The sequence below is a fragment of the Myxine glutinosa genome, chromosome 1 (assembly GCF_964187855.1).
Source record: "Myxine glutinosa chromosome 1, kmMyxGlut1.1, whole genome shotgun sequence".
NCBI lineage: Eukaryota > Metazoa > Chordata > Myxini > Myxiniformes > Myxinidae > Myxine > Myxine glutinosa.
In genome coordinates this window covers 280,227,133-280,252,542 of record NC_136261.1, presented here as the reverse complement: position 1 = coordinate 280,252,542, position 25,410 = coordinate 280,227,133, and the positions used below count along the sequence as shown (strand labels likewise).

General features: G+C 46.0%; 1 protein-coding gene across 1 annotated transcript; it reads left to right on the top strand.

The window, feature by feature from the left end:
- Positions 1-7,899: 7,899 nt before the first annotated feature.
- MRPS18C (mitochondrial ribosomal protein S18C) lies at positions 7,900-24,096 on the top strand. Its single transcript, XM_078766768.1, has 6 exons — positions 7,900-8,006; positions 8,254-8,342; positions 10,296-10,379; positions 19,034-19,091; positions 21,026-21,085; positions 23,433-24,096. Exons 1-6 carry the CDS (start codon positions 7,940-7,942, stop codon positions 23,513-23,515), a joined length of 441 nt encoding a protein of 146 aa, XP_078622894.1. The 5' UTR covers positions 7,900-7,939; the 3' UTR covers positions 23,516-24,096.
- Positions 24,097-25,410: the final 1,314 nt, after the last annotated feature.

Below are 25,410 nucleotides of genomic sequence, written 5' to 3'. Positions count from 1 at the left end.
AATCAGAAAAGCCAGACTGCATCGTATTTACTATACTCCTTTAATATGTGAGTATACTAGCTTAAAGCACCGGCGTTGCCCGGGTTCTTTTTGAATGAATTTACTACTATAATTCAGCTTTTACTCGTGGCTGTAAAAGATTGACTACTATAATTCAGCTCAGCTTTTAATTGCGAAATGGGCCCAGCCCGGCCGAAGTGGGCCTCAACCGTCCTCGCCACCTAGCCTATAACCTTCCCGGGGCCCGTCCCGACATTTTCAATTCTTTTTGAATGAATTTACTACTATAATTCAACTTTTACTCACGGCCGTAGAAGATTGACTACTATAATTCAGCTCAGCTTTTAATTGCGAAATGGGCCGAGCCCGTCCGAAGTGGGCCTCGACTGGCCTCGCCACCTAGTCTATAACCTTCCCGGGGCCCGTCTCAATATTTTTTTGTTTTAGAGGTTTCCTCCTATCTTTCACCGTTCAGGAGATTAGCGCTTGCAGACAAACAAACAAACAAACAAACAAACAAAAACTTTATTTTATATATATAGATATTTCCCGTCTCTATATATTCTTAATCATTGACTTATTTATCTAAAGCACCCAAACAATTGATTGCCAGCTATGCTATCACAACTTATATTGGTTCTGTTCAAAGGTTCAGCAAAAGTTGACATCAGATTTTCTTTGAAATGTTAATTAATTGATTAAAATAAAACCCAAATTAAATGATTAGAATTCCAAATTAAACCAAATAACCAAATTCAAATGTTCATAAGATCTTGGCTGGTGCTCTGTCTCACACCTAGCTCGGCTTCACGCTGTAGAAACCATGGCCTTTAGAATCATTGGAATCTCCCACGATGAAGCTGATTCTGAGGGCCTTTTACTTATTCACCGCAGGCAAGTTGGTGGTCTTTCTGTCTTCTACCGACTCCTCTCCGGCCCAGCTTCTCCAGCTCTGTCTGTGCTCTGTCCCCCAAATATTCCTTCAGGTCGCACAAGATCTGCCAGCAACCCTCTTCTAGTGAAACTTCCAAAATCAAGACTTTCTGCTCACTTTCACTCCTTCATTCCTCTTTTTTTCCGCCTCTGGAACAAACTTCCTCACTCTCTTCAATCCCTCTCATCCCTCCAGGCCTTCAAAACAACTGTTCACCACCATCTCTTATCCTCCTCTCCCATCCAAAACCTAGATCTTTTCTACCCCGTTAATACACCCCAAATCCACCTACTTCAAATTATGTTTTCTTTCCTGAAGGCCCCTATAGTGTCCATCTTGTTTATCCCGTGTATCCCACCCCAAACCTCCCTCTTCCACAGATCTCCCGATGTCCCTGTTCCCTACTGTTATTGTGCTTCCCTCTCTCACCCCCTCTTGTCTTTCCGCTCCATTTATCATACGTTATATGTGTTCGCTGTTATACAAGCCTCGATTTGGTGTACAAAAAAATACAATTATGAAAATAAATCAGGTGGCACAAAGTTTACCCTGAGCTCTACAGCGACTACAGGTCCACATAGACATCCAAGATGTTTACCAATGAAGAAGAGAATATGTTGAGCATAATGAACTTTATGATTAATTTAACATTCCAAGCGAAGGATATGCCAATTGTGTTAATGTGGAAAAGTGTGGAATGGTAGGATTCCAAAAAGATAGCAATGGAAGAGCTACAAATAGACCACACTACTGAGTATTGAACGGAACAAGTCGTTGATATAGTGTTAAGAGAATAGCATAGTGAGAACTTTGTTATGAAATAGTTATTAGTTCCAAGTCCAGGTTCTTTCACTGCCAGACGCCATTTTCTCTGCTATGAGATATCAATTTTGTTCAGAATCAGAAAAAAAACAACTTTGAACAATTTATCGGCTATAATTCAATAAGTTAACCTGGCAGGATAGACCTATTTAATATAGGTATACTACACATGAGTACTATATAGCTGTTTGTACATATGAATGTATTGTGGCGGACATGAAAGCTCACTGGCGTGATGGCATCATTCCGCGCACCAAGTGGGCGGCGGCCACGCCCGAGGGGTAGGCGTGGCCGTGGGATATACACCGGGTGCGCAGCCCGGAGCGCTCCAGTGCTACAGTGGAGCTCTTGTAATAAAAACTCTTTGAACTTACCGCGTTGTCCGCTTCCTCCTTGCTAAACAAGTAGCGCGCGTAGCACCGCGCTTCATTGGTAACCCTCCGACGTTCTGGTCAGCCGTCGCTGACCACCCGAACCCGCCACAGCAATGGCAACCAACGCGGTCACAATCAAACTCCCCGAGTTCTGGGAGGCTCAAGCTGAAGTTTGGTTCCTGCAGGCAGAAGCCCAGTTCCGACTTCGAGGCATCACGGTGGACGAGACCATGTACTGCCACGTGGTCGCCTCCCTCGGGCCGGCACAGCCGCCAGCGTCGTGTCAGTCCTGAGGAACCCACCGGCCGACGGCAGGTACGAGGCGATCAAGCGTCTCCTCCTCGCCACGTTCGGCCTCACAGTGGACGCACGGGCCGACCGCCTCCTGGACCTACCCGAGCTCGGTGTCACACGACCGTCGGTCCGCATGGACCATATGCTGTCGCCGATGGGCGACGAAACCCCGAACGCTCTATTCCGGGCGTTATTTCGACGCCAGCTGCCGGCACGAATACGCCTCGCGTTGGCCGGTTCTGCGACGACGGCACCCCGAGCTCTCGCTGCCGAGGCCGACAAGTTCTTCGCGGCTTTGGACACGCAGGCAAGTTTTGGTGCGGCCGTCGCGCATCCCGAGGCTGACCCTGATGATGATGCACCACACCTCGTGGATCTCGAGGCTGATGCACACCGCGTGGCCGCCGCCACGCCACGCCCACCACCACCGCGAAAACCGCGGCCTCCGCCTTCGCCGCAAACCTGGTGCCATTTCCACGCCAGGTTTGGCCACAAGGCGAGGAATTGTTGCCCGCCGTGCTCCTTCGGCAAGTCGGGAAACTACAAAGCCGGCGCTCGGTAGCGGCCCTGAGCGTCGGCCATTCCGGCAGCCTTCTTTTTACAATGGACACCTTGTCCGGGCGCCGTTTCCTATGCGACACGGGTGCACAGGTGAGCGTTATCCCTGCCTCTACGTCCGACAAGCGAACCGCGGGCCGGGGCCCCGCGTTGCTTGCCGCGAACGGAACACCCATACGCACATTCGGGAAGCACTGCCTCTCCCTGCGGTTCAGAAGGCAACGCTTCACGTGGACGTTGGTAACCGCTAGTGTCCCCATGGCACTGCTCGGTGCGGACTTCCTCTGTGCAAACGGGTTGTTGGTAGATGTGAAGAACAGACGCCTTGTCCAGGCTGAAACGTTCAGCTCGCTTGCTTGCGTGCTGAGCAGCTCGTTGAGCGGCTCACTAAGCGGCTCACCGAGCAGCTCGCCAAGCGGTTTGCTGAGCGGTTCGGTCCCGGCGAGGTTAGTTTGTACGCTTCCGGCAGCAGACAAATTCACCCGCCTCCTCGCCAGCTTCCCGGCCCTTACGCGGCCCACCTTCTCAGCGGGGGCCGTCAAGCACGGGGTGGAACACCACATCCCCACCGCCGGGCCACTGGTCTACGCTCGGGCACGCCGCCTCGAGCCGACGAAGCTCGCAGTAGCTAAAGCGGAGTTCGCTACGCTGGAGCGGCTCGGCATCATGCGGCGCTCCGAGAGTGCTTGGGCATCGCCGCTCCACATCGTGCCAAAGCCCGGCGGGGGATGGCGACCGTGCGGGGACTACCGGTGCCTCAACGACGCCACCACCCCCGACCGCTACCCCGTCCCCCACATCCAGGACTTCTCCGCCCGGTTGGTGGGCATGTCCTTCTTTTCAAAGGTGGACCTCATACGCGGCTACCATCAGGTCCCCGTCAGGCCGGAGGACATCCCGAAAACGGCCGTCATCACGCCATGCGGACTTTTCGAATTTCTTCGGATGCCCTTCGGTTTGAAGAATGCGGCTCAGGCGTTCCAGCGACTAATGGACAGCGTCTTGCGCGACTTGGATTTTCTGTACGTCTACCTGGACGACATCCTCGTCGCCAGCGCGTCCCGCGAAGAGCACCTTCACCATCTCCGCACGCTTTTCGAACGCCTGGGCCAGCATGGCCTCATCGTGAACCCAGCCAAGTGCCGGTTCGGCGTCGCTGACATCGACTTTTTGGGGCAACGCGTCACCAGGCACGGGGCCGTCCCCCTACCGGCCAAGGTGGAGGCGGTGAAGGGGTTTCCGTGCCCCCGCAAGATCAAGGGGCTCCAGGAGTTCCTGGGCATGGTAAACCTTTACCATCGGTTCCTGCCCCGCATCGCCCAGCTCCTGCGCCCCTTGCACGAGGCCCTCCGAGGGAAGTCGGGCAAAGGTGACGTTACCTGGACCGAGCAGATGGACGCGGCGTTCGCAGGCGCGAAGCTCGCCTTGGCTAACGCCACCATGCTCGCGCACCCGGCGCCCGATGCACCGATCGCCCTCACCACCGACGCCTCGGACTACGTGGTGGGCGCGGTGCACGAGCAATGGGTACGTGGTGCCTGGCTGGCGTTCTTCAGCCGGCAGCTTCGCCCGCCCGAACGCCGTTATAGTACCTTCGACCGCGAGTTGCTCGGGCTTCACCTGGCGGTCAGGCACTTCCGCCATCTGCTCGAGGGCCGTGCGTTCACGGCCTTCGTCGACCACAAGCCACTGGTTTTCGCGATGGGCAAGGTCGCCGAGCCGTGGTCGGCCCGGCAGCAGCGTCACCTCTCGGCCGTGTCCGAATATACGACGGACATCCGGCACGTCGCGGGGAAGGACAACCCGGTGGCGGATTGCCTTTCCCGGTCCGTCGCCCACGCAGTCCACCTTGGCATCAACTATGCCCGGATGGCGGCGGACCAGGCCGCCGACCCCGGCGTCCAGGCCTTGCGGACCGCCGTCATGGGCCTCCGCGTCACCGAGGTGCCATTCGACGGTGCGGGCACGGCCCTCTTGTGCGACGTCTCCCTCGGGCGGCCTCGCCCCATCGTGCCCGCGGGCTGGCAGCGCCAGGTTTTTGATGCCATCCACGGCCTGTCCCACCCGGGCACGAAGGCCTCCCAGAGGTTGGTCGCCAACAAGTTTGTCTGGCATGGCCTCCGGAAGGCCGTCCGCGGCTGGACCAGGACGTGCCTCGCGTGCCAGCGCACGAAGGTGCATCGACACACCCAGGCCCCGTTTACGGTGCCGGAACGTAGGTTCGACCACGTTCACGTGGACCTGGTGGGACCTCTGCCCCCCCTCGCGGGGTTTCACCCATGTCCTCACCATGGTGGACCGCACCACCCGGTGGCCGGAGGCCGTGCCTTTGGCGGCGACGACGGCGGCGGACGTCGCGCAGGCGTTCATCGCCACCTGGGTCACCCGGTTCGGTGCCCCCTCGGACATCTCGTCCGACCGCGGCCCCCAGTTCACCTCGGAGCTCTGGGGGGCAGTCGCGCGGGGGCTCGGGGTCCAGCTGCACCGAACCACGGCGTACCACCCCCAGGCCAACGGCCTGTGTGAGCGGTTCAACCGCTCGTTGAAGGCCACGCTACGGGCCACCCTCCGCGACGGCGGCTGGGTCGACAGGCTCCCCTGGGTCCTGCTGGGCCTCCGGACGGCGCCCAAGGATGACCTGCGCGCATCCACGGCGGAGTTGGTTTTCGGACAACCGCTGCGGGTGCCGGGCGAGTTCCTTCCCGACCCCACGGCACCATGGTCCGCGGCGCAGGAGCGCTCCGTGCTTCAGGAGACCGCCCGGAGGTTCGCTCCGGTGCTGACGGCGCACCACGGGCACCCACCTACGCACGTCGCCCCGGAGCTTCGCACCGCAGAGTACGTCTTCGTCCGGCACGACGCCCACCGGACACCACTGCGGCCCCCGTACGACGGGCCTTTCCGCATGCTGGAGACCGGGGTGAAACATTTCACCTTGGACATCGGCGGTACTCCCGACCGCGTCTCAGTGGATCACCTCAAGTCCGCCCACCTCGACGTGGACCACCCACCGCCGGTGGCTCCGCCCCCGCGTCGAGGCCGCCCCCCTGCGGGCGGACCCCTGGCACCGCCCAGCCCCGCTGGCACGCCGCCCCCCGGTCCGGCACCCATCCCGGGTGCAGCCGGAGGTATCCCAGCTGGCATCCCTGCACCCCGGACGCCACCAGTCGCCAGAGGGCGCTTCGGCCGGGTCATCTGTTTGCCCTGCAAACTGGCCCTCTAGGTGCGCGGGAATTCTGGGGGGGCGCTTGTGGCGGACACGAAAGCTCACTGGCGTGATGGCATCATTCCGCGCACCAAGTGGGCGGCGGCCACGCCCGAGGGGTAGGCGTGGCCGCTGGATATACACTAGGCGCGCAGCCCGGAGCGCTCCAGTGCTACAGTGGAGCTCTTGTAATAAACTCTTTGAACTTACCGCGTTGTCCGGTTCCTCCTCGCTAAACAAGTAGCGCGCGTAGCACTGCGCTTCAGTATTTTGAATTGAGTCGATAAAATTTTGTTTTGCCTCCAAAACAAATCCTCCGCCTACCGATAGTCAGGTACCCTACTTGCAGTTTAAAATGTATATCAGCAGTACTGCTCATTATGTCTTAATATGAAACCAAAAAAAACACGAACAAGTACACATACATTCAAAGTACACCGCCCCATGCCAAATAATTAAATATGCTGCAGCGCGGCATTGCCGGGGCGCCTCCGGCGCCCGGCAATACCGCAGTGCAGCTCATTGAGGCTGCATTGGGAGGGAGAGGTGTACACTAATTGATTGATTAATTGTATAATTAAAATCAATAAAAGATTATCACAAAATATTTTCATAATCAATTGGCTAATCGCATAACTAAACCAGTAGTGCTTCATCCGAAGATGTATCTTTTAGAAATTTAATTAAATAAGTCATTTATAAAAAATTAAATAATTAATTGATTACTCAATAAATAATTAATCGATGAATCAATAAATAATTAATAGATGAAATGATTAATCAATAAATCAAAAATATCCTTGATAGCCACATCACTTGGTCACTCATGTCCAAATATTAGCTTCCCAGCTCAAAAGGTGCCTGAGATATTGGCCAAATGAGAAAGAAAATAAATAAATGATTAATAATGAAAATAAATAAATAATAATCATAAAAAAATTAAATTATTAATCAATTTGGTCAGAGAACACATAAACTACCACTATTTCATCAGAATCTGTAACTTTAAAAAAAAAATTTTTTTTGTCATTAATCGAATAATTAAATAATTAATCGATTAATTGATTAATTAATAAATCAAAAATATCCTTTGCAGCCAAATCACCTGGTCATTGGCATGTCCAAATATCAGCTTCCTAACTCAAAAGGTGCCTGAGTTAATAATGGTCAGAAGAGAAATGAAATTTAATTAATTAAATAAGTACTTAATTAAACGCTAATAATTAAATAACTCCTCAATTAATTGATTATTCAAAAAACAAAAAATACCGTATTTGACAAAGGACTTGCTCACTACTGTGCCGAAATTTCAGCTTCCTAGCTCAAAGGATGGCTGAGATATCGTCCGGACAACCAAGAAAACAAACAAGAAACCAGAGTGAAAACTGAGTACTCTCTTTCAGCGTGCGTCACTGCCGAGCCCCCTTTGGTGCCCGGCAATGACGATTTGCAATGCCTGGAGATGGCATAGGAAAGGAGCGGTGTACAATACAAGAATGAAGAAGAAAACACCACTTAATATTTTCTGTTTATTATTTGATTTCCGCTTCATACGGTTTATGTCGGCCATGACAAGGTGGGTGCATGCAGTATCCAAACCTACGGAGGGAGTTTATTAGCTAGAGAATCCGTCTCTTAACTAATCGTACAAAATACTATTTAATTTTGGAGTACTTTTAAGACCTTAAAACGAATTTAAAAAAAATAATATTGAGGATTAAGATTTTCACATGAAGTTGACCCCGCCTTAAAATGGCAGTTTTCGCTGGTTCCCGGTGTGTGTCCTTGTTTGGATCACGGTCTTTATGGCGGCGGAGAGGTACGGGTTTTGGGAAACGAACGGAGATGAGGATGTATGATTCCTTTTTCTTGGTTGTCGTAAAGTACTATTGGCCTTACCTCGTTTGCACTGCACCTGTAATGACCTATCTGCTCCAGTGACCTGATTAGTGGAGCCTTTGCATTACGTCCTTTAAATAGGAAAATATTTATTTATTTTGTGCATTACAGTGCTTACTATTCCTTTCCTAATCCCACTTCAACCCCCCAAACTCCTTTCTCCGCAGCCATTGCCTTCCAGATTCGTAATGCCACGAGTGCCCTAACCCAGAACGATGCTCATTCAGCTTCAGAAGCACCTTCTGATCCCGACCAGGTAGTGGTGATTTTAATTTTCAATTTTGAGGGTTATGGTGGGCTGTCTTTGGTTTGGAGGGCTGGGGTGAATGAGGTCTGTGGAAGTGCATGAGGATTTATAACTGCCTAGTTGCTGGTAAACTGGTTCACTAGTTGTTTGATAGCCAAGTTAATGTTGATCAAACAATCATGGCAGGCACAACATTTTGTTGACTGCATTGCAACCCTTGTGTGGCACCGGTTTTAAATGCTGTGTACCAGTTCACTGGTAATTCCCTGTGTGTAGCAAGAGGCGACTAACAGGGTTGGCGGCAGGAAGGGCATCCGGCCATAAAACAAACATTGCTTCAAAAAGGGGACCACGGTGCCCAAAAAAAGGCCAACCCCCGCTCTGCGGGGAAAAATGGCCTCTAAAGGTGTTTTTTTTTTGTTTTTTTTTGTGGTAGGGACCCTAATCAATCGCCTTGGACCTTGACTCGCAGACGCACATTTGGTACCACCTTTTGATAGGTTGGAAACGAAATTCCTCACCATTATTCATGTGCTCTATCAATATTAAAGAATGTTTACCTGGATTCATCACTCCACACGACCTGTGTCTACCTTGAGGCCACAAGCTAGGCGTGTGTGCGTGCATACGTGCTATGCAATGCACGGCTCATGCCTGTACCCACTTGCAAAATGTGTTTTTTTCTCACCAATTAAACTAGAATATATTTTCAATAATCTGACTGATTGTCAGTGTTAGTGATTCTTGTACGTTGGTACTTCGCCATGATGTTCTCCATGGATTTGGGGGTTATTAGTTCAGTTGGAATTGTCCTGATTGAGGTTCCAACTCTCTCAAAGTTGGCTATAATTCCTTGTTTGAAGTATAACTAGCATCCTGTGGGATCTTCAAACTTAAGACGTCAGACCTCTTAACCTCTGATAATCCTGTGTTGTACATTGAAATATATATATTTTTCTGGAGCTACCAGGGCTGGAGTTTGATCCACCATCTTAGTTTCCAGGTCCTGCCAATATAAGTACTCTTTCAAAACCTGCCAGAAGTTATTTTCTGAGTATAAAACCGTTTTGCAACAACCAAGAGATCTCCCTCATTGCATTTTTAGCTGTTACTAACCAGATCTAATTGAAGTGGACATTGTGGGTGATCTTGACTTGGAGTAAATATCGGCGCCACCTGGTCAGCTAGTATTGCAAACAGCATCTGGAAACTGAGATGGCAGATCAAACCCTTGTTCATTCTGCCCATCCCTTCTAGAATGCCTTGTGGTAATCATGTATCGTGACATCAGTAGGTCTTTTTTTCTTTTTTTTTGTATACTCGTGTAAGAGGCTCGTGTAAGAGCTAACATTGATCACAAAAAAGACAAACTGACACATAAAACATAAAACGTATGATAAAGGGGGCAGGAGAACAAGATGGAGAGCAGGGAAATTGGGAGATCTGTGGGAGGGAGAGGGCTTGGGAAGGGTTGGGGGGGTGGGGGGGGGGAGAGGTACGTGGACACTGCTAGGACTTCCAGGAAAGAAGTCGGTATTTCAAAAAAGTGGATATGGGGTGAATTACCAGGGGTGGAAACGATCAAGGTTTGGGATGGGGGAAGATAAGAGATGGTGGTGGACAGCCGTTTTAAAGGTGGACAGCAATGTTTTTTGAAGCAATGTTTTACGGCCAGATGCCCTTCCTGCCGCCAACCCTGTTGGTAGCCTTTTGCAACACACAGGGAATTACCAGTGAACTGGTACTTAATTTGCTGACCTCGGAAGGATGACAGGCTGAGTCAACCCCCCTGGTGTTAATTCAGCAATCGACCGGGATTCGAACCCAGGATCCTATTATCCCAAACCGGCACCCTAACCACTAAGCCAACACCAGGCTGTCCACCACCTGTCCATGTTAGTCCTGCTATAACGCATTGTGTGATGCACAGTTTTTAATGTATAACATGGTGTGCTGTTGCAGCCTGTGCAAATGGAGAACCCTTATCACGAAGCCCTTCCAAGATGCCCTCTTTGTGACATTCATGTGGATTACAAGAACACCCAGGTCCTGGATGCTTTCCCCAATTCCTCACTCATTGTGTTTCACTACCACTAGTTTCAACAATCAATGTTCATGCACCAGAATATTCCATTTTTTCCACTGAAGCATTGATCATGTCCCAGAACAGCCTTAATAACTATAGCACGTCTGGAAGTTGAGAATAAATAAATATGTGCAACTGAGGTGGAAGTGAAAAATTCGGAATTGTGAGTTATAGAAATTAGCGAGGCGGATGTGGGGGGCAACATTTTGTTGATTTCATACCCCCAGCGCTAATTAAGCTCATGGTGAATACAAGCAGGAAAACTGTCGGAGGGGGTCGAGTGAGACCGAGTTAGATAACCTTATGAAAATGTCTCCTCCAACAGGGGTGCACATTATGCAAGTGTTATTCTGTACATATTCTGCATGTGTTCCCTCGTTTAAATTTTCTTCTATCAAGACGACAAAGTTTTGTGGTTGTTGATTTTTTTTTTTTTCTGTTTTTTTTGCTTTGATCAGTATTTAGTTGTTAATTTTGTACATGTTATGTCCTGTTGATCCAGACCTGGTGGCATAATTGATAGAGCGTACTCTCCGAGTCTGGGAGATTGGTGGTTCAAATCCCAGCCGAGTGATACCAAAGACTTTAAAAATGATGTGTTCTTCTTCCTTTCTTGACACTCAGCATTTAAAAGGATATGGCATGGACAAACACTGCTGGGAAGGAAATGGCAAACCACCTAGTATAACCCTTACCAAGAAACTGCTTCTGCAGCACCAACGCTCTAAAGAATATGAAACATCAACATCAAAAATTAGTGGATGGCTCAAATTTGATCTGAACAATTCTCTATACTTTACACTGCCTTTTCTCCACCTCAAATATAAACCAACCATGTGCATGGCAGATCTTGTGTCACGTGGAGCTTTGATAAAGAGATGTACTTTTTAATATTTTAGGTTGTGGTATTTTCTTTAGCAATATTCACTTTAATGTGAATCAGAAAATTTGATCGTGATAATCTCTCTCAAACCAAAGCTACAAAATCGAATTGCATTGCTTTGTGAATTCTTGTGACTTTGCTTCTCTTGTCTCCTCTTAATGAGGTACAAATGTGAGGTGGGCACATATGGATGCCAAGATGGTAAAAACATTATGGATATCAACATAATCATAGCACTTTGCTTTGCTTTCTACAAATGGTGCAATTATTTAGTCTCGTTTTGTTGGCTCAACCTCAGTATTTAAAGTTCCTTTAATGTCTCAAAATGACCATCACAATACTTGACAATGTTTGGGGTTGAATCTTCCGTGGAGCTGTCAAAATGGTCTCGGCATAAGATGTGGTAGCCCAAAGACCCCAAAAAATTCAATAAATAAGTATACATAATTAGGAAATATTTCCTCACAACAATATATACTCATATATATATATATATATATATATATATATATATATATATATATATATATATATATATATATATATATATATGTATATATATATATATATATGTATATATATATATATATATATATGTATATATATATATATATATATGTATATATATATGTATATATATATATATATATATATATATATATATATATATGTATATATATATATATATGTGAAACCTTGACTTACGAGTGCACCAACTTACGAGTTTTCCGAGATACGAGCCGTCGCTCGGTCGATTTTTTGCTTTGTGATGCGAGCCGAGATCTGAGTTACGAGCGAGCGAGCTTGGATATAAAACACGTAATCGTCGAAAAACATGAGCGAGGTGTGCGTGTTGTCGACTTGGCGAAGCAGTACGATCGTAGTACTTCTACGATATGTACGATGTTGAAGCAGAAGGAGTCGATAAAGGCTATTACGCCAGCCAAGGGCGTTAAGATTATTTCAAAGCTCCGGACCTCTGTCCATGAAGAGATGGAGAAGTTGTTGTTTGTGTGGTTGACGGAGAAACAGCTCGCAGGAGATACCGTGACCGAGAGCATCATCTGTGAGAAGGCCCGAGACATTTACGGGGATTTGGTGCAGCAGACGGCGGGAACATCAACGGACGAGGCATCGGAAGAGTCATTCAAAGCCAGTCGGGGATGGTTTGATAATTTTAAGAAGAGGACCGGCATTCACTCCGTCGTCAGGCATGGTGAGGCAGCAAGCTCGGATGTGAAGGCAGCTGAAGATTTTATTATAACTTTTGCCGAACTGATAGAAGCCGAAGGATGATAGAAGCCCCAGCAAATCTGCAACTGTGACGAGACAGGGCTCTTCTGGAAAAAGATGCCGAGGAGGACGTATATAACGGCAGAGGAGAAGAGCATGCCAGGCCACAACTTGTTCAGAGTGCCGGCGATAGCTCGCCTTCTCTTTGTGGAAGACACGGTGAGATCCTTAACATCCAACAACTAATGGGACGCAAACGGGGCACCCAGTTTAGCGGTACACACATTGATGAATCACCCTGCCTGTGAAACACCGACATGGCAGGTTATAGCTGGGTCGGGATTCAAACCCAGGCTGGACAGTTTAGAGTCAAGTGTGCGTACCTCCAGTCCAGGCCATTCTGCCAACTTGTATGCTGCATACAGGTGAAATATAAAGCGCGAGATATTTATATATATATATTTCAAAAAAAATTGGTGTGGTTTTTGGGGGGCTGGAACGGATTAATAGCATTTCAATTCATTTTAATGGGGAAATTTAATTTGAGAAACGAGCAAATTGAGTTACGAGCTCGGTCACAGAACGAATTAAACTCGTAAGTCAAGGTTTCACTGTATATTGTTGTGGATATGAGGATTGTGTTTTTTTTGTGTTTTTTTTATTGCTTTATTGTGGACCCTCCTGCCTCCAGTCTGTGTATAAAGGTCAAAGGTCGTTCCGTAGTTATTTCATAAACAATCACGTTAGCCAATCATAGATTTCCTCCTTATTGGTAGTTGTTTCCTTATTCTGTGTATTAGGCTAAGGATTTGTCTTCCATTAATTGACACTCCATTGCACCGAATTCAAATAGATAGATCCCCTTTCATTTCCAATTAATAAAGCCACAATTGCCAACTGCATTCACCGCGACTCCATTAGCCACGAGGTAGGCTCGGAGAAGAAGGGGGAGGAGCTGCCGTTTCCTGGGCGTGCCGCCCATCGTCATCAAGGGTGGAGCCAGAGGGCCCGTGCCGACCAATCAGGGCCGAGGCGAGCTCACCGATGGGCGTGTTCTAGCGGCCGGCGGCTTGATCGCCTCGCGGCGTTATAAAAAGCGCACGCGGAAGCCTTTGATAGGAGTGATGAGAAGGAGGCCAAGTGAGAAATGCAAAGAAAGGGTTGCGAGAAGTGCGCCAGAGACGGCAGAGGAGGTCAAGTCCAGAAGTGCAAAGAAAGAGTTCTGCAGAGAGCCGCTTCAACCAGCCGCGTGAAGCCCTGACGGGGCAGCGAGTGACCCTGCCGGTGTGCGGTGAAAGCCGAATACAAGGAGCTGCCGGCTCCTCGCTTCCCGCCCGGAGTGGACCTGCTCGCTGTGCCCTGTGATTCCACCTGCTCATCCCTCCAAACGATTCCTGGCCTTCCATCCTTTTGGGTACGTGAGTTTGTTTTGTTTGTTCTGTCCAGGGTATAAGTTAAGCCTGTGTAGATAAGCTAGCATTTCACTGTGTCTCCTTGATTTCTTCTGTAAATTATTTTATTATCCTTCCTTCTCCTTGGTTACTTTTGGTTGTAAATAGCAAATAAATTATATTCGTATTCCCTACTTCTGTCTTCCTCTTCTTCACATCCGTGTCGCCTTTGTCTTTTCCCCATTGAATATCTGTGGCACGATTTGGCCCACGTTTAAGGAATCGGGTCTTAGTCATTGTAAAAACGGTTCGGGCCGCGGCGCCATCCGCTCGGCAAATTAACAACATCTTATCCGCGGTCCGTAACTATATATATATATATATATATATATATATATATATATATATATATATATATATATATATATATATATATATATATATATATATATATATATACACATTTGTGCAGCGTCTGTCCTGTCCTGTGTCGTCACTGAACTACTTTCTCAAACTTTTGTGAAATCGTACCAAACTTCTGGAATGCACATATCTCTCCCGTCGGTATGTCCTAAGGGTATTGTTTTTGAAAAAAATTCCAATTTTTTTTTTTTTTGGGGGGGGAATTTTTTTTTTTCAACCTCAAATAAGCCCGTTCCTCAGTATCGACGCTTGGTGCGGCGAGTGCAGCGAGCCGAGCCAAGCTAGTATATATATATATATATATATATATACAGTGAAACCTTGACTTACGAGTTTAATTCGTTCTGTGACCGAGCTCGTAACTCAATTTGCTCGTTTCTCAAATTAAATTTCCCCATTAAAATGCATTGAAATGCTATTAATCCGTTCCAGCCCCCAAAAAACCACACCAATTTTTTTTGTTACGTGTTTTTAAATAAGAAAAATGTACTTTATAAATAACAAATAATGTATAAACAAGCACGACCTCGTATATACTGTACGTAATAAGCGGCGTTACGCGCGCTGCTTGTAAACAAGGAGGAAGCGGACAACGCGGTAATTTGTAAGAGTCTTTATTCAAGAGCTGATCTCTGATCTCTGATCTCTGATCATCAATTTGGTTTCAGACCAGGTCACTCTACTCTGGACATGCTGCTTCTGCTGTCTCAACAATGGATGGAGGTCCTCAATGCCAAACAGGAAATTAGAGCTGTCTCCCTCGACATATCACGTGCCTTTGACACGGTCTGGCACCCCGCTCTGCTCACCAAACTCTCCTCCTTTGGTATCCATGGAAATCTCCACGCATGGCTGGCGGACTTCCTCTCTAGTCGTCGTCAACGTGTGGCCCTGAATGGGTTTCTCTCATCTCCTCTTCCTGTTCAGGCTGGAGTTCCCCAAGGCAGTGTTCTGGGCCCCGTGCTTTTTCTGGTCTTCATCAATGATCTCTCTGACTCTCTCGAAAATCCTCTCTATCTCTTTGCTGATGACTCCACTCTCTGCCGCTCCATTCCTCTTCCCTCAGATCGGCAGTCTGCTGCCTCCTCACTCTCTGAAGACCTGGACAAAATCACAGACTGGTCAAACAAGTGGAACATGTCTTTCAATCCTGACAAATCTCACACTCTTACTATGTCTCTCCGAAAAGATCGACTGGACAACCCTCCCATCTACTTTCTCAACAATCCTCTCCAAGAAGTTCTGTCGCTCAAGATTTTGGGTCTCACTATCTGCCATGACCTTTCTTGGGAAAACCACATTTCCAAGCTGGCCTCCAAAGCCAGTCGCCGACTGGGCATCCTCCGTCGTGCGAAGTCCTTCCTCGGCACACCTGAGCTCCTCACCACATACAAGGCTTTCATCCGCAGCTCAATGGAATACTGTTCTCCCCTATGGGCCGGTGCTCCTGCCTCACACCTAGCTCGGCTTCACGCTGTTGAAACCAAAGCTTTCAGAATTATTGGAATCTCCCGCGATGAAGCTATCTCTGAGGGCCTTTCACTCACTCACCGCAGGCAGGTAGGTGGTCTTTCTGTCTTCTACCGACTCCTCTCCGGCCTTGCACCCCCAGCTCTCTCTGTGCTCTGTCCCCCAAATATTCCTCCAGGTCGCACAAGATCTGCCAGCAACCCTCTGATGGTTAAACTGCCGAAATCTCGGCTTTCTGCTCACCTTCACTCTTTCATTCCTCTTTTCTCCCGCCTCTGGAACAAACTCCCTCACTCCCTTCAATCCCACTCCTCCCTCCAGGTCTTTAAAACAGCTGTTCACCACCATCTCTTATCTTCCCCCATCCAAAACCTTGAACTTTTCTACCCCCGCTAATTCACCCCAGATCCACCTTGTTTGAAATTCCAACTTCTTTCCTGGAAGTCCTGGCAGTGTCCATATGTTTTATACCTCTCCCACCGCCCCCTTCCCACGCCCCCCCCCCCAAAGCCCTCGCCCTCTCTCAGATATCTCGATGTCTCCATGTCTCTCGGTCCCTGCTCTCAAATGTTGTGTTTGTGTCCTTCCCCCTCTCTCCCCATCTTGTCTACCACTCCCTATGTTATATGTTTTATGTGTCGGTTTGTCTTTCTGTGTGATTAATGTTCGCTCTTTCACGAGCCTCGATCTTGTATACAAAAAAACAAAAAAACAAACAAAAAAAAGCTCACTGTAACACTGGCGCGCTCCGGTCCGGGCTGCGCGCCCGGTGTATATCCTGAGGCCACGCCTACCCCTCGGCGTGGCCCCCGCCCACTTGGTGCGCGGAATGATGTCACCACGCCAGTGAGCTTCCGTGTCCGCCACAATGTGAAGAAATAAACTGGTTTTATTAAGTGTATTTACCTTGAAGATCAGACGAAGATGCTGGCGGAGGTGGAGGAGATAACTTTTGCCTTTTTCGCCACACTTTCCTCGCTTTCACTTGCAGGGCGTTTCAATAAAAACCTGTCCAACGAGGTTTGTTTCTTCCTCCCTTTCAAAATGTTTCGATCGTACTGCCTCGCCAAGTCGACAACACGCACACCTCGCTCATGTTTTTCGACGATTGCGTGTTTTATATCCAAGCACATCATCCTCTTCTTCTTCTCAGTACTGCCCTTGGCACTCAATTTCTTAGGACCCATGGTTAAAACTAAGAAATTTTCCAAAATAACCAAAATGCGAAAACAAAGCAGCAGCTATATACGGCAGAGATGCTTGCACGGCAAGATAACCACGTGACCGGAACCCACCTGGTGGCGGGTGGCGTAAGCTCCAAAATAACCAACATGCGAAAACAAAGCAGCAGCGATATACGGCAGAAATGCTTGCACGGCAAGATAACCACGTGACCGGAACCCACCTGGTGGCGGGTGGCGTAAGCTCCAAAATAACCAACATGCGAAAACAAAGCAGCAGCGATATACGGCAGAAATGCTTGCACGGCAAGATAACCACGTGACCGGAACCCACCTGGTGGCGGGTGGCGTAAGCTCCAAAATAACCAAAATGCGAAAACAAAACAGCAGCGATATACGGCAGAGATGCTTGCACGGCAAGATAACCACGTGACCGGAACCCACCTGGTGGCGGATGGCGTCAGCTCAAAAATAACCAAAATGCGAAAACAAAACAGCAGCGATATACGGCAGAGATGCTTGCACGGCAAGATAACCACGTGACCGGAACCCACCTGGTGGCGGGTGGCGTAAGCTCGTAACTCAGATCTCGGCTCGCATCTCAAAGCAATAAACCGCCCGAGCGACGGCTCGTATCTCGGAAAACTCGTAAGTTGGTGCACTCGTAAGTCAAGGTTTCACTGTGTATATATATATATATATATATATATATATATATATAATATATATACACACACACACACACAACAAAATTAAATAAGCAATCCGCTTCAGTTGATGAAAAATGGTACCACCACTGCATAAAGCAGTATTAGCTGCTACCTGCATTGTCAGTCAGCCTCCCTCAGCTTTAGAGGCCTTTCTATTGCAATATCACGAACCGCCCCTCGGGGAAATGAATCGATCCATGGTCGTGTTTCTGGCTCCCTGGCTGTCATCGATGCAGAGTGGATTCCCTCCAGTGGATGAACTGGCAAGCTGTTCTGTGAGGCAGTACATACAACTAGCATCTCTTAAATGGATATGTGTATATAATACATGTGCATTTAAGAGATGCTAGTTATATTAGGTAGTAGGGTATAAGTGGGTAGCAGTGCAGCTGTTTTTCAGCTACCTCAGGGAGTGACGTCCCTGCCCTATCCGAGTCCTGGGCTCAGCTGGCTCTGGCTGATAGTACCTGCGAAGGGCCCCTTGTCCAGGGTAAAGGACCCCCACTTCCTTGTGGGGGAAGCCTCTTTAGGCTAAGGCTATGAGAAGGAACACTTGGATATCAAACGCACCTGTAGGTCAGCCTGGGCAGCGCTACATCGTGGTTAAATTTGCCCAAAAAGTCAGTTGTGGCTTTAATTTAGGCATCACTGCGCAGCATCTGCAGACAGCTGTGTCCACTTTGGACATCAAGGGCAGCCGTCATCATACCGACGACCTGGAGTCTGCTGCACCTATTTTTCGTTCGATGTCATGTTGCATTTACTGCACCTGCAGCCAATGATGCTCATAGGAATAGAGAGTGGCAGAGGGATAGCACACACCTCTATCACTTTAATTGCTTCTCTGCAGGTTTTTTCCCTTAATTTCAAGAGATTCGTCAAAAGCGACGACACATCATCATATATAATATCTTTGGTGTTTCCCAAATTAATGCATCTCGTTCTGATGACTGGGAATATTGATGGAATTGTACAATTGCTGTGTCATTTGAGAATGTGTGTTCTGTTGAATTAATTTGGCAGCTTGGAGAAGGAAATTGGACACAAAAAGTATGAGTTAACGATGATTATGAACAGTATTTGTGTGTATTGGCAAAAAGTAAAGTTAGGAACTATTTAAATATCTATTATGTGAGGTTGGGGGACGTGGGGAAATTGACTTCCACCTTTTGTAGATGGGCCCCTTAAGCCTTGTTAATAGATTTTTGCCTTTTTTGCTAATTGCCATGTTTGATGTATTGATATTTGAAATGAAGATTTTGAAAGCCGTAGGATGCTTGTAGTATATTTAAACCAAAATGACTTTTCCTTTTCCAACCCCAGCTTCTCTCGCAGTTCGTATCCCCATTTACAGGCCGTATTCTCGGTGCTGAAGTTACAGGTGAGATGCGGATCAACATTGTGGGTCTTCACTGTTAACCAGTGCTTACTGTTCATGTGGGATACAGTATTTGTTTATTTATTTCTAAACAGATTGAGGCTCATCGAAGAGCAGAATGATAAAGGAACGATGTTCATGCAGAAGGAATTGGTATACAAAGGAAGACTGTGGAATTGAACAAACGCACATGTCGGGACGTAGAGATTGGACAATGGAATCAAGTGGACTTAATAAGCAAACAGGAAAAGCTGATCGATAAACAACATAAAATGTGTAAATGTGCTGGAGGGCAGAAGGGGGTCAATGGAATGTATAAAAATCAGGTTTGGACAGACTCCTGGAGGCTATTCCACATTCAAGAGAAGTGGAGGTGAGTAGGTATCCTGAATTTGAGGAGGGGAACAAGGTTTGTGTTGCTGGGTAAGCCACGATGTATTGGTGAGGCCTGTGAGGGACCAAAAAAACAACTGAGGGCAGATAGGGCGAAATTAGAACCGAGGCATAGTATAATTGTTGAGCCAAAAACCTGTCTGCAATGAGCGTGCCTTGCACCTCAGTGTCCCGTTGAGGAAGTCTAATTCGCTTCAGACCCTTTGTGTTTGTCCTTTGTATACTAATGTCCTTGTAATTCATGTTAAAGTGCATCAATTGATGTCCTGTATGTGATACATGTACAAGCTCCATGATCCTTAGATCAAAGGGAAATTGGAATGTGAGCAGTTTCTGTCTGACATCTGAAAGCAGCGAATCGTGCTATTGCGCCCAGACAGTGGAGGTCAGGAGGAGAATTTGAAAACGCAGCAGATTTGGAGGTTTCACAGTTTAAAGTTGAATATTAATATTTTTTGGTCTATAATAAGTAATGCTCGTTTTCCTATGGGGGATGGGTTGGGGAAACATGCAGCCAAGATTGATGAATGATCGGTCAAAATAAAAAGGTATAATGCCAATGTAAATCTTCGATATAATCTGCACATCATGATAATTGAAGATTTAATATAAGATAAGATGTATGTTGAGTGACATTTAAAAAAATCTCAAAGCATTTTTAAGTCTAAATAATAAATATTGAGTTATCGTGTCATCAGCCTTTTGTGTGAAAGTTCAGTAACTGAAATGCTTAGTTGTAGGTTTGATTTTAAACAAACGCATGAAGACATTTTTATTACCTCCGCCACCAAAGGTGGATGGAGGGTATGTTTTCACCCCTGTCTGTCTGTTTGTCTGTGAACAAGATATCTCAAAAAGTTGTGGACAGATTCGGATGAAATTTGGCAGAGAGGTAGCGTATGTGACAAGGACGAAATAATTGGATTTCGGTGAAGATCCTGATTCGGATCCGGCTATTAGAAATTTTTAAAGTGCTTTTTCACCATTGGGAGATAGAGCCAAAAACGATATGGACATCAAGCATGATAACATAACATATTAACATAACATAACTGAGCATAAAACATGATAACATAACTGAGCATGATATCTCAAAAAGTTATGGACGGATTTGGACAAAACTTGGTGGACAGGTTGTGTGTGTGACAAGGACTAATCATTTCGATTTTGGTGAAGATCTGGATATGGATTCGGATACGAGGCTTATTTAATTTTTTAAGTGATTCTTCACCATTGAGAGATTGGACGAAAAGCAATATGTAACATGAGATTTAAAAAAGTTATTGACGAGTTATGACTAAACTTGGTGGACGAGTTTGTTATGTGACAAGAACAAGCCGATTAGATTTTGGTTCAGGTCCGAATCAAGATCCGGCCTATCGGTGGGATACAAAACATAAACTGTTCAGCTTGGCAGAGGTATGTGCTCTACCGAGTGCCGTTCTAGTTTATTTAAATTTAACTTGATGAAATGTGCGCTTGCACCTCAAATGTGGAAAGATGAGAAAAATAGTAAAGTTCAGTTTGTACCTGTTCTGTTATAGGCCTTTGCAAGAAGAAGCAAAAGCAGCTGAGCAAGGCAATAAAAAGAGCTCAGAATGCCGGTAAGAATGATTGTCATCACCTTCAAATCCCATTGTTCCTCTTCTGGTGGTGTTATCTGCTTGAGTGAAATTGATGGATCAGCGTTCTGATTCAGCACCCAAGAGGGTGGTTTGACATTGACATGGCCTTTTTTTATTCTTGCAGAATGTGACAAATACTTGTTAGATGGTGAAATTTTGTGGAATTGTATTAGCTTTATTCTGAGCAGGTTGTGCAGGAAATGCCATTTACGCTGATCAAAGCATTCTGGGTAAAAAGCAAGATAGTGACCAACATAGTCGTATGTGTTGCGGAACAGAAGCGTATCATTAATTTCCTTGTAAAAGTGATCCAACCAGCTCTAACTCATGGAAGACTGTGGATGCACAATATTTATTTTATGTCTTTTCAATACAAGTTTGAGGCTCATGTAAGAGAGATGGCCGAGGATAAAAAGGCGAATAAATAACAGTGCTGCACTGGGGCCACATTTACACTCGAGCAGGGAAATTAACAGGAAATGTGAGGGGTGGGAGGGAACCCCTTCTGACATGAGATGGCAGTGCACTGCATGCCCTTGAAGCCCTGAAGGGAAGAATGGGATTAATTAGCCTCAGGAAGGCTGTTTCACAAACGTGGGAAAAGAGAAACAAAAGAGTGGGAGTGTGCATTAAACCTGAATTTTGGGAGTTTAACCAGGAGGGGGGTTACTGAAAAGTGAGGGTCGAAGGGCTGAGAGAGTAGAGGGGGACAAGAATAATACATTTATAACATCCCTTAGATTTCCAAACTCCAAATATGATTGATAGTAAATATCATTTTAAAAGTTGTTTTAAACTTACCCTGTGTATTCCCAAACCCAAGATATGACCCTCCCATCACTGTTAAGAAGCACCCAAAGAAGTGTCTCCCTCAGGGAAGTCTGTCTGGTACATCACAATCTTCGTGTAATTTTACATTGCAAAGATGTCCTTTGCCGAAGAGTTGGTAACCAATAATTTGTTGGAAATGACGCACAGCATCGTGTTTCCAATTGCAGACATCCAATGAATAAATTGCACGTCCTGCCATGTTTGAGGAAGCATTCTGCAAGGTTCAACGTCCACTCACTGACAGTAATGGTCGAGAGTTTGTGTAGCACGTGCGATCCACAGTTATTTCGGCCTTGCTTTCGTCCACATAGCCGGGTATCCATAGTATGGGCAGCTCTAAGATCTCAGCCCTGTCAACAAACTGAGAAAATTATTTAACTCCTTTGTTGTACAGGTACAGCCCTTCCTCTCAGGTACTTTCCAAGTATTTTCGACTTCTTTTGGAATCTTTGTGAGCCATTTTAGGTAAGAATCCTTATCTCCCATACACGATATGTTGTATGTTGGCATTCCCCAATGACCACTGTTGCTCGGGGGTTTCCACAAGTGCACAAAGCGTTGTGGGGCAGATTGCATCATTTCAAAAAGTCCGGTATCACAGCAGAATTCGTTGTTTCTGTTAGGAAGTGTGGAACCGTTTTCTCACTTGAAATGAATAAGGTTACAGAAGGCAGTTACCAAAGCACTTCTGCTCTACTCGACTTCAAAGGATCTCGGTACTCTAGCAGAGATTTATTGTGGAAACTTCTAAGTCATTCCCATTTTGTCCAGACTTGTCACCTTTTGATGTTTTGTCTCTGAATGACACAAATAATATCCAGTTGGCATCAAGTTTACGAATGATGATGTCGAAGCTGATTTTCTGAAATATCTGCATACCCATCCCAAATATTTATAAGAATGTGGCTTCAAGGCAAAACCACATAGGTGGGACAAGTATGTATATGTGATGGGGAAATACCTTGAAAAAGAGGTGAAGTTTCATCAACCCTCCTCTTCCTTTTGATTTCTCTCTAATTAAAAAGTCCATGTCAGCCTTAAACTAGTCTGTGTGTGCCTGCATGCATTTGTTTGTGAAAGTTTATTTTTAAAGCAGTTTTTGGTGTTTGCTGTTTAGTTTATTTTTAAAGCAGTTTTTGGTGTTTCCTGTTTTCAGCAAGACTGGTATAGTATCTTTGAAGTCCCCCTACTAGTTTGTGCCCTCTCTCGTTGATGCATCCATCTACTATTTGCAATTTTCAGGTGTGCTATTGTGCTCTACTCCTCTAGCTTGGTTAATAATGTTTGTGTTAACGTTTTTCCTGTGCTACGATGTCAGCCAAGGAGTAGCTTCCTATGGAATCGATTCAAAAATATTTTAATTATTCTGATTTACCTTTTAGATTATGAGTGAATAAATATATTTTTAGTTTTCTGCTTTTCCCACTATCCTGTATAGCATGTCTGACTTCAATTTTATTTCCTTATCCATCCTTCTGCCCTTTCCTACTCACAGCTTTCCTACCAGTTATTCACAAAGATCCAACATTTATCCACGATCCAAGGATACTTGCAGACAAGCAGACGACGACCGGATGATGACCGTCTGTGCAGCAAACCTCGATCTCATTCCATTCCTCTTTGCCTTTGCAGAAGATTGTCGTACTAAAGGCCACCGCTATGAAGTCAATGGGATGCTGGACGTACTAAAAAGCTACTGGACCTCCTTATTGGCTCTATTTTTTTTTTCTTTTTTTTTTTAATACAAGATCGAGGCTCGTGTAAGAGCTAACATCAATCGCAAAATAAACAACAACAAACAGACACACAAAAAATACAATAAAAGGAGCGGGAGACGATGCGGAGAGAGGGAAGCACACAAGTTTGACTTATGTTGTGTTTTGACTTTTGACTTGTTAGTTTGTTTTGTTAGTTAGTTTGTTAGTTTTGACTTATGCACATCCATTTGATGTGCTTGTTAGAAAAGCGGCTCAGAATGTCTGAAGATTGCAGTTGCTCAAAGTAACTAGGTTATTCTGGACATATGTTAACTCGAAGGTAATTTAATAGGAAGCTTGAGGTGGTGCCAGGAAACACCTTTTTCAGTACCTGCACTTGTGATGTTTTGGTTTCCTGTTTTGTGAATAAACCATCTCCAGTTAATTAGATCCATTCCAGAATACGATTTTTGGAGCATTTTTTTTTTCAACTACTTCCCCACAACAATGAATACTATGCTTTTATATAATATGTACATTTATACCTTTTTAAGCCTGGTGTTGGCTTAACGGTTCGGGTGCCGGCTTGGGATCCTAGGATCCTGAGTTTGAATCCCGGTCGATCGTTGAATTAACACCAGGGGGGTTGACTCGGCCTATCATCCTTCCGAGGTCGGCAAATTGAGTACCAGCTCACTGGCAATTGGGGCACTGCATCAGCGGCACAAACACACCTCCAGGAAAATGATGCAGCCAGCAGCCGAGGGCTGCATACGAAACAACATTTATACCTTTCAACAAGGAAGGTTGTACTGTACCATGATCAGCATCTCAATTTAACAGTTTGATGTAATTGTAAGAAATAGACTTAAGAAGCCCCTGCTCGTCGAACCTGCTTTATTTCGTGCTTGAATGACCTCTAAAATAAACCATCATTGTGTTAGTCTTCAATGCAAAATTGTGTGAATGCAAGTTCTTAGGACTGGCAGGATGGTTTAGAGGTACATGCCCTCGCCTCTAAGCTGTCTAGCCTGGGTTTGAATCTTGACCTAGCTATATTAAAGTGTCATACTGGTGTTTTACAAGTTAGGTGATTCTGTACTGTGTGGGGTAAAAATCAGTGTATGTGCCAGGACGGCACGTCCTTCGGATGGACATTAAACTTGGCATCCTATCTGTCAGCATTAGTTGGACATTAAAGACCCAACGGTGTCTTTCACGAAGAGTAAGCAAGCTATTGCCGGCAGCATGAACTACCATAACTATTATTCCTACCATAACCTTTCATAATGAGGTACTCAGAGCAAATTCCATAACATAAATTCCTACCATAACCTTAGTTGAATGTCGGGCCTGGCCAGCCGTTTGTGAAAGACATGGGCCAAGCTTCCCCGGCTGACCCTTCAAAAACAAGGGAATAAGTTTGGCCGTTAAAGAAGAATACGTAGTAGAATGAATGCAAGTTCTTAAAACTTGCACTTTAAAATTATTATTTTAAAATTAATTTAATTTTTAAAAAAATTGAATTCAATTTTTTCTTAATTTTTTTAAATTTTTTAAAACTTTAAAAATCTATAGTAATAAAAACAGGGTTTGTGGAAGATTATTAATTTTTTTCATTTTGTGAAGAGCAAAATTTCCTCTATAGAAACTGCACATTTTGTATGCCATACTTTGATGTAGGACAATCAGAAAAAATTGTAAGCCGAGAAATGATTTTTCTTCCCCCAATGTGCGGTTAAGCAATTGGTTTACTTTGTCTGTCTACAAACGTCA

Coding starts and splice junctions, on each gene's coding strand:
- MRPS18C (XM_078766768.1), top strand. CDS start 7,940: ATGGCAGTTTTCGCTGGTTCCCGGTGTGTGTCCTTGTTTGGATCACGG. Junction 19,092..21,025: donor TCTCGGTGCTGAAGTTACAG/GTGAGATGCGGA, acceptor GTTCTGTTATAG/GCCTTTGCAAGAAGAAGCAA. Junction 21,086..23,432: donor AAAAAGAGCTCAGAATGCCG/GTAAGAATGATT, acceptor TCCTACTCACAG/CTTTCCTACCAGTTATTCAC.